Source organism: Heteronotia binoei, chromosome 4 (genome assembly GCF_032191835.1).
Source record: "Heteronotia binoei isolate CCM8104 ecotype False Entrance Well chromosome 4, APGP_CSIRO_Hbin_v1, whole genome shotgun sequence".
NCBI lineage: Eukaryota > Metazoa > Chordata > Lepidosauria > Squamata > Gekkonidae > Heteronotia > Heteronotia binoei.
In genome coordinates, this window is record NC_083226.1 from 156,911,261 (window position 1) to 156,921,104 (window position 9,844).

Genomic DNA, 9,844 nt, shown 5'->3' on the forward strand with positions numbered 1-9,844 from the left:
GAGCTCCCAGAATTACAATTGATCTCCAGGGTATGCAGTTCTGTTCCTGGGCAAAATGGCAGCTTCGGAGGTTGGATGCAATGAATATGCTACTGAGGTCCCTCTCCTCCCCAAACCCCAACTTCCCCAAGCTCCACCCCTAAATCTCCAGAATTGGCAACCCTAGCTAATCACCACCTCAGTTTGGGCTTCTAATTCTGCCTGTATCGGTATCCAATGACAGCTAGAAAATACAATAGAGGATAACAAATTAATAGTGGAACATGTCTTTACTCAGATCCAACTGCAAAAATAAACAAAGGATAGCATTAAGTGGCCTTGAATCCAGGAGCTTAGACTGTAACTGGGATAAGAACATAAGAAGAACATAAGAATGGTCCATCTAGTTCAGCATCCTGTCTCACACGGTGGCCAGCCAGTTCCTCTGGACAGCCACAATAGCTGATAGAGCCTTCTCCTGATGTTGCCTCCTGGCTTTGAGATACAGAGGTTTAGGACTTCCGGGTAGGAAAATGCTGAGCTGAACTGCTTCTCATAAAGGGAGCAGGCTGGAACTTCTGTTCAGGGTAGTGGAAGGCAAATTAATGCCTACTGCCTACTTTTCTCAGTCAGAGATTAGTCCAAGATATGCACAGAAAACTTTGAGGAGATTTACCTTGGCTAAAAGGGAGTCCCGGGGGGGGGGGGTGTCCTTTGAGGGGTCTCCGGAGAAGAGTTGCATTTTCATCATCTGCAGAATTTCCAGAGTCATTTATTTGACATAAGCTCGACAGAATCCTAACCTTCTTGGACATTACTAAACTTCTAAAGTTACACAAGACTGGTGTGGATCTGGATAATTTGCAGAAAAGATACAGATTACTATCTTTCATTCTGGGACTATTTAAAGTTAAACAGAATAAATTCAGAAGGTGGGAAATGAAAATCTAGAAAGCTTGGAAGAAGAAGGGATGAAGAGGTGAAATATGGACTTTTTAAATTTAAAGGACAGTGCTAAGGAATTTATTGTTTGGTCTACTTGCGGTTTTGAAAAAAGAGCACCATCGTCACAGACCTGCAGCATACACAGTCAACACAGGAAGTACATCAACTATAATGAGATCTCGCTACCAGCGAAAACGGGATTTGGTGGCAAGTAAAGCAGGAAGCATTAGATGAAAAGCCTACTCTAGGACTATAATACCATAGAAAAACATCGGTGGCCATTGAAAAGAGGTCAAAATTAAAATAACATTTTTAAGGTGTTTCCAACAATTATTAAACAATTGAGGTGGTGATGAAAAGATAACTACTATTGGACATTATTGTTAATAATAGATTTTAGAAACTTTTAAAGGAAAAAAGAATTTTTTTAAAAGAAAAGTAGAAAGTCGCGACCGCCATTTTGAAAAAAATAAAAACTTTAAAAATTAATATCTCAGCCTAGGAGGCTCTGAGGATGGCAAAATTAGGCTTGTGGAAAAAGCAAGCTCTAATCTTTTGAATCTGATAGTCAAATTTTAAATTAGTTAGAATAAAATTTTCAGTGTTTTTAAATGTCAGAGCATAAGCAAACCCGTACAAGGGCTACTTCTCTGGAGAAAATGCAGGAACAATTAGAGGCAATGGAGGCTAGAATGATGAAAGAGATGATAACTGCCTCTAAGAAAAGAAATTATAGAAGAGATTAAAAAAGATATTGAGGATCTCAGAAATGAGACTGAGGAAACATCTAAGAAAATGCAGGAGGTAGAAGGGAGAATGAAAATACATGATTCCACCTTGTTGAAAATACAAGAAAAAGTGGCAATCCATGACTGCAAATTGATGGAGACTCATACGTCTGAGAGGAGTACCTGAAAAGGAAGAAAGTGACTTGAAAGAATATATATTAAAAATAATTGCAGAATTTTTGGAGGAAGATCCTGAAGAGACTAAAAATATGTATGATTATATGTATAGAGTGAATTCATTCTATGCAAAAAAATAATAATAATCTACCAAGAGATGTGGTCATAAGATATATGACAAAGGAAATGGTGGGAAAGATCATGAACAAAAATTTTGAAAAGACATTGATAATAGGAGGTGGTAGAGTAAGAATCATGAAGGAGTTACCAAGGCAAGTGATAAATGACAGAAGAACATACAAAAAACTGACAGAGAAATTACGGGAAAATGAAATTAGGTATAGATGGATAATACCTGAAGGTTTGAGCTTTGAACTTCAGGGAAAAAGAATTACAACTACAAATGAACAGGAACTGCGTAGATTTTATGAAGAACATAAAGAATTTGCACCATGATGGATTACAAATTATTATCTTGGAATGTAAATGGACTAAATTCACCACAAAAAAGAAGGGCAACATTTCATTGGATTAAAAAGCAAAATTGTAATATGGTTTGTCTACAAGAAGTACATACAAAACAGAAGGATTATAAATTTTTATGAATAAACAATTGGGATTAGAATTGTATTCCCTTGCTGAGCAGAAGAAAAGGGGAGTGATTTTTTATGTTAAACTGGAATTGGATCCGAAATTTAGTACTTAAAGATAAAAATGGAAGATTTGTAGCAGTAGAAATAAATTTGAATGGGAAAAAAACGTTGTTATTGGGATTGTATGCGCCAAACAGAGCAAAGGATGTATTTTTTAAGGATGTTACACAACAACTTGATTAATTAACATATGATCAAGTTTTGATAATGGGGGACCTTAATGGAACAATTCAGAATGCATTGGATAGCTCTGGACAAAAAAAATAATAAAGAAGGAAAATTCCCAAAATCTTTTTTTGAATTGGTTAAACAAGAAAATTTGGAAGACATATGGAGAAAATTTAATCCTGAAGTATGGGACTAAACCTTCTTTTCAGCAAGACATAATTCTTTTTCTAGAATTGACATGTTGTGGGGCACTAAAGATTTGGGCCTTATAACAAAGAAAATTGAGATTTTGCCTAAAATAGAAGCTGATCATAACCCAATAAAGTTGATTACAAATTTGTTGAAGAAATCAAGAAGATAGAGATTAAATGAAGATTTACTACAGAATAAAGAAATAGTGACATCTCTAGAAAACGAAACCAAAGCTTTCTTCCAAATAAACGACAGAGAAGATATTGAATTCCAGATGGTGTGGGATGCCTATAAGGCAGTAATGAGAGGAATATTGATAACATTGAACAATAAAGATAAAGGGCAAAAGATAAACAGACGTTGGACATTCAAAATGAAATAAAGAAAAAAGAAGGTGAATTAAGGAAAAGGCCAGGGAAAAAGAAAATTATGAGGGAGATTACATTATTACAAACACAAATGAGACATTTGTTAAATAAAGAACTAGAATGGAATTTGAAAAAATTACAGCAAAAGTCTTTTGAGGGAGCAAATAAACCTGGAAAGTACCTGGCCTGGCAATTGAAAAAAAGAGAGAGAAAGTAGAATTATTAGTAAGATTGTGGTTGATGGAAGAGAGATGGTGGATCAAGAAGGAATAAAAAGAGAATTTTTTAAATATTATGCTAAATTATTTAAGGGTGTTAAAATAAAGAAAGAAAAGATGGAAATGTATTTACAAAATATTAAAATAGCACCCTTAACAGAAAATATGAAAAAAAGTTTTGAATGCGCCAATTGAAAGAATAGAGATTGAAGCAGCGATCAATGCAATGAAAATTGGAAAGGCACCCGGGCCAGATGGATATACAGCTAAGTTCTTTAAAACCTTTAAAGAGGAATTAATACCAAAACTCCAAAAATTGATGAACATGATAATATTAAAAGGTAAAATACCAAATACATGGAAGGAAGCAGTGATTTCGTTAATTCCAAAAGAAGATAGAGATGTCACGAATGTAAAAAATTATAGACCAATTTTATTATTGAATAATGATTATAAAATATACACAAGAATACTGGCAGAACGACTTAAGCAATATTTGATAAATTTTATAAAGGAAGATCAAGCGGGATTTCTCCCCAAAGGACAGATAAGAGACAATATTAGGAGTGTTGTAAATATTGTAGAATATTACGAAAGACATCCAGAAAAGGAAGTAGCATTATTCTTTGCGGATGCAGAGAAAGCATTTGATAATCTAAACTGGGACTTTATATTTGCAGTTATGGAGAAAATGGAGTTGGGAGAAGACTTTATAAGGATGATAAAAGCAATATATACTGAACATTGTGCAAGGCTATGTATAAATGCAAACCTTTCAGAAGATATGATAATTAGTAAAGGTACAAGACAAGGGTGTCCGCTCTCTCCACTGTTGTCTATAATGACACTTGAAATTTTGCTGATGCAAATTCAAGAAGACAAAGAAATAGAAGGATTAAAAACAAAAGGATTTACTTATAAAAATAGAGCATTTGTAGATGATATAATGTTTATAAATGAAAATCCCACTCAAGTAACACCCTTGCTGTTAGCTAAAATACAAGAATATGGAGAACTGGCAGGATTTTATATAAAAAAGGAAAAATCAAAAATTTTATGCAAGAATATGCAAGTAAGTAAACAAAAGGAGTTACAAAAGCTAACGGGTTGTGAAGTTACATCGATGGTAAAATATTTGGGTGTGGAGATAACAATGAAGAACATTGATTTGTTTAAAAATAATTATGAGAAGCTATGGCGTAAAATGGATGAAGACATGATAAAATGGAATAAACTTAATTTGTCATTGCTGCGAAGAATAGCTGCAATTAAAATGAATATTTTACCAAGAATAATGTATTTATTTCAAACTATTCCAATTGTGAAGGACAGCAAACAGTTTAACAGATGGCAGAGGAAGATCTCAGAATTTGTGTGGGCTGGGAAGAAAGCAAGGATCAAAATGAAAATTTTAACAGATGCAAAAGAGAGAGGAGGATTCCAATTACCAGATTTAAATTGACAAGAATTTTAAGAGACTATGATCTAGAAACTTTTAAATTGGAGCGGAAGAAGTTTAGAAATTATATAGAAAAAGAGTGGAAAATAAAAGGACATTGGACAATTTTTGATAATGATTAAGTCTTAAAAGAAAGAAAAATAGAATTTTTTTTATTAGTTAAGGGTACCTTTAAATATTAGTTTTTTAAGTATACAACACCTGCTGGGGTCAAGTAACGGGGGGAGGGGGGGTTAGATAAAAAATGTAATTAATAATGCAAGAATTGATTGTTACCATATGTTACTGGAATAAAATTGTTTTAAATCTGAGATACAGAGGTTTAGTGCCTCTGAATGTGGAGGTTGCCTGTAGTCACTATGGCTAATAGCCCTTGAAAGACTTATCCTCCATGAATTATCTAATCTCCTTTTAAAGCTGTGTATTCCTGTGGCCATCACTACATCCTCTGGCAGAGAATTCCACATTTTAATCACTCACTGAGTCCAGTAGTATTTCCTTTTGTCTGTCCTGAACCTACTGCTTACTGGCTTCATTGGATTCCCTCAAGTTCTAGTATTTTGGGAGAGGGAGAAAAAATTCTCTTTGTTAAATCTTTCCATCCCATGCATAATTTTATAAACATCTATCATATTCCCCCTTAGTTGTCTCTTTTCTAAACTGAACACTCCCAGACCATTCAGCCTTTCCTCATAGTGAAGGTGCTCCAACCTCTTAATCATCTTGGCTGCCGTCTTCTGTACTTTTCCCAGTTCTGCAATGTCCTTTTTGAGATACAGTGACTAGAATTGTACACAGTATTCCAAATGAGGCTGCACCATATATCTATACAGGGGCCTTACAATACTGGACATTTTATTCTCAATCCCTTTCCTAATAATCCCTAACATAGAATTTGCCTTTTTCACTGCTGCACACAATGGGTTGATGCTTTCATTTACCTATCCACTGCATCCCCCAAATCTTTTTCCCTCTCATTTTCAGCAAGTTCAGACCACATTAGCCTATACTTGGGATTTTTCTCTCCGAATGTTGGGATTTTTCTCACCGAATGTGCATCACCTGACGCTTACCAATACTGAACTTCATTTGCTACACTATTACCCACTCACGCAGGTCCTCTTGGAGCTTTTGACAGTCAGCCTTGGTTGTCACCATCCAGAATAATTTTGTGTCATCTACAAACTAGGCCACTACACCACTCACCCCTAATTCCAGATCATTCATGAATTAAATAGTACCAACCCCGGTACCAATCCTTGTGAGTCCCCACTGCTTACTTCCCTCCATTGCAAAAACTGTCCATTTATTACTATGCTTTGCTTCCTGTAATTTAAACAGTTTTTAATTCATAAGAAAACCTGTCATCTTATTTTAGATGAGCAGACAGCTACTAGCCATGGGTACTGAGGGGAAGCTCCACATTCAGAGGTACTGAATGCTCTGAATCCCAGAGCCAAGAGGCAACATCAGGGGAAGGGCTTGGCCTCTATGCCCTGTTGCTGGCTCTCCAGAGGAACTGGTGCAGAGAGACACAATCCAAACATTTGCTGAAAGCAGAACCCCAGTGCCTACTTTCAATGCTAAAACTAATTGTGGGAGTGTGTGATTTAATATAAACTACTTGGGCAAATTAATGTTTCTGTCACCAAGGCTGACCGGTAGCATAAAGTGACATCATGGCCGACTCATAGCTACTCCATAGTTTCCAAGACAAGAGACAAACAGAGGTGGTTTGTCATGGCCTGGCTCTGTGTATCAACCCTAGACTTTCTTGGGGGTCTCTTATCCAAGCACTAACCAGGGCTGACCCTACTGAGCTTCTGAGATCTGGAGATTGGACTAGCCTGGGCCATCCAGGTAAGGGCAAAATTGACTACATCTCCAACAATGGAATCATACATCTGCGATTGAGGCATAAGAAGAGTACTGCTGGATCAGACCAATGGTCCACATCCATCTAGTCCAGCATCCTGTCTCACACAGTGGCCAACCAGTTCCTCTGGACAGCCAACAACAGGGCAAAGAAGCCGAGGTCTTCCCCTGATGTTGCCTCCTGGCTTTGGTATACAGAGGTCTAGTGCCCCTGAATGTGGAGGTTCATACATCTGGGATTGAGGCAAAGCCGGGACACGTTATTTATCAATGATACTCAACCCTGCACCCATTTTCAGCACTACAAAATATCCTGGAAATTTTGAGTCCAGTGACACCTTTAAGACCAATAAAGTTTAATTCTGGTATAAGAAGACAGAAACAGGATACAGGATGACCTTGACAGGCTGGAAAACTGGGCTAAAAATCAATAAAATGAATTTTAACAGGGATAAATGTAAAGTTCTGCATTTAGGTAGGAAAAAACCAATTCATGGTTATAGGATGGGGGATGGGGGAGACTTGTCTTATGTGCGAAAAGGATCTAGGGGTCTTAGTGGATCATAATCTGAACATGAGTCAACAGTGTGATGCGGTGGCTAAAAAGGCAAATGCAATTTTGGGCTGTATCAACAGAAGTATAGTGTCCAGATCACGTGATGTGATGGTATTGCTTTATTCTGCTCTGATAAGACCTCACCTGGAGTATTGTGTTCAGTTTTGGGCACCACATTTTAAGAAGAATATAGACAAGCTGGAACGGGTCCAGAGGAGGGAGATGAAGAAGGAGAGGGGTCTGGAGACGAAGTCCTATGAGGAAAGGTTGAAGGAGCTGGGGATGTTTAGCCTGGAGAGGAGGCAGCTGAGAGGGGATATGATCACCATCTTCAAGTGCTTGAAGGGCTGTCCTATAGAGGATGGTGTGGAATTGTTTTCTGTGGCCCCAGAAGGTAGGAGCAGAACCAATAGGTTGAAATTAAATCAAAAGAGTTTCCAGGTCAACATTAGGAAGAACTTCCTGACCGTTACAGCAGTTCCTCAGTGGAACAGGCTTCTTTGGGAGGTGGTGGGCTCTCCTTCCTTGGAGGTTTTCAAACAGAGGCTAGATGGCCATCTGACAGCAATGAAGATCTTGTGAATTTAGGGGGAGGTGTTCGTGAGTTTCCTGCATTGTTCAGGGGGTTGGACAAGATGACCCTGGAGGTCCCTTCCAACTCTATGATTCTATAAGCTTTCATCAGATACTTTGTTGGGCTTAAAGGTGCCATTGGATTCAAACTTCTATTTTGTTTCATTTTCGTTCACTAGAGTGCCTCTCTAGGCACGTTCAAAGTACTTTTCCCCGTTTCATCAAGGCTGCACCACTTTCACATATGCCAAATAATGCACTTTGAATCCACTTTAGTGACTGTTTGCAAATGGATTTTGCCATAAAATCCAGTTGGAATTTACCACTTGTAAAGTGAATCAAAAGTGGACTGGAAGTGCATTAGTGTGTGCGTGTGAAAGTGCCCTAAATAAACAAAAAGCCTCACATCTCTGGGACTGGGACCAAGGGCTTTAGGGGCAAAGGAGAAGATTTTTGCAGGGCAAGTTTAAACGGCGGGAACTTTTTGTTGGAGAACCGAAGGCGAGAGGTGGCAGGTACGGGGAAGAGTTTCTCTGCAGTGGTGAAGGAGCAAGCGGCACATGGTGGCGGCGGCAGTGAAGACCAACGCTCCCTCTAAGCTGAGTTAATGTGAGCCAGCTCACAATTTTTTAGCCTCCAGCTCACACATTTTTGTCTCAGCTCAGGAAGAATGGCCCCAGAGCAAACGAATTTCTGCAGTAGTAGCTCACCACTTTAATGCCAGTAGCTCACGAAGTAGAATTTTTGCTCAAAAGACTCCACAGCTTGGAACACTGGACGCGCCGCGCCAACTCAGCCGCCTGAGGCAAGCGAGCAGCCGCCTTGCCGCCGCCGCCACCAAGCCAGCCCCCGCCTCACCAGGCTGTCATTCGCCGGGGCAGCGCCGGGGAGAGAGGAGCTGGCGGCCGGCTGCAGCAGGGGTGAATGGGCGTGCAGTCTGCAACGGAAAAGCCAAACTCCGCCCTCCGCATGTGGCCGCCTATTGCCATATTAACCGTTCAGCTAGGTCAGATTTACTTCGGGTATTGCAAAGTAAATCTTTCTCCAGGAAAAAGGGGGTGAGGTGGGGGTAATGCCGCATTCCTGATGGTGGAAGTGGCTGAAACTTCCCTCGGGCCAGCGGGCACAAAGAATTTTTTTTTACTGTTAGAGGTGGGGGGGTGGGGAGAGGGCACCTTCTGCTCCTGTCACACAGAAACAAGCCATTCCAAAGGTAACCCTGGCCCAGGATTAAGCATTGCCGTCGACCGCTCGCTTCCACTTGTTCACCCTCCTCCCCGGTCTGCGGCCCCCCTTCTTTGCAACGCAAGTCTCACCCACGACCCGGGAGAGTTTCACTTCTCTGTTCAGCCAGTCGCACAAGATGTCAGTCATGGCCGCAAGCGAGCTCCGCTTCTCGCCACCTTTGCACCGGGCTCGAGACCGGCTCGAGCGGCGCTCCGCGTCCGGTAACCATGGCTACCGACCCCTCCCCCCACACACACACACATGCGCGGGCGGCAACTTGTTTGCCGGCTCTGAAGCGAGGGCAACGGTGTGCGCCTGCGCGGTGGAGTTTGCTGCTGTTGGTCAGGGTTGAGAAGTGAGCTCGGTGAGCGCAGGCGCGATTCCGGGGTGCGCTGTCAAGAGAGCGCAAAACTTGAGGGGGTCATGATGGTTTTGACTGGATTTGAATCCTGGGACTTACTTAAATGGTTCATTAGGTGTTGGGGGCGTCAGTTCTGGGGCACAGGGAACCTCTGAGCGTGTGCAGAATGCTTTTGTGTCGCCTAGTTTTCCTGGCAGGACTCCTGAGCCTTAGGGTTGCCAGGTACAATTAAAAAAAAAAAAGGTTGGGGGACTTTGGGGGTGGAGCCAGGAGCAAGGTTGTGACAAGCAGAATTGAACTCCAAAGGAGGTCTGGCCATCACATTTAAAGGGACCACACATCTTTTAAATGCCTTCCCTCTATTG

General features: G+C 40.3%; 1 protein-coding gene across 1 annotated transcript in view; it reads right to left on the reverse strand.

The window, feature by feature from the left end:
• Positions 1 to 9,352, reverse strand: part of LOC132569722 (sperm flagellar protein 2-like) — a 41,982-nt gene extending 32,630 nt beyond the window's left edge. Inside the window, exon 1 of the mRNA XM_060236066.1 lies at positions 9,208 to 9,352. Coding sequence (XP_060092049.1) covers positions 9,208 to 9,265 — 58 coding nt within the window. The 5' untranslated portion in view covers positions 9,266 to 9,352. The remainder of the gene's footprint in view (positions 1 to 9,207) is intronic.
• Between the last annotated feature and the right edge of the window lie 492 nt (positions 9,353 to 9,844).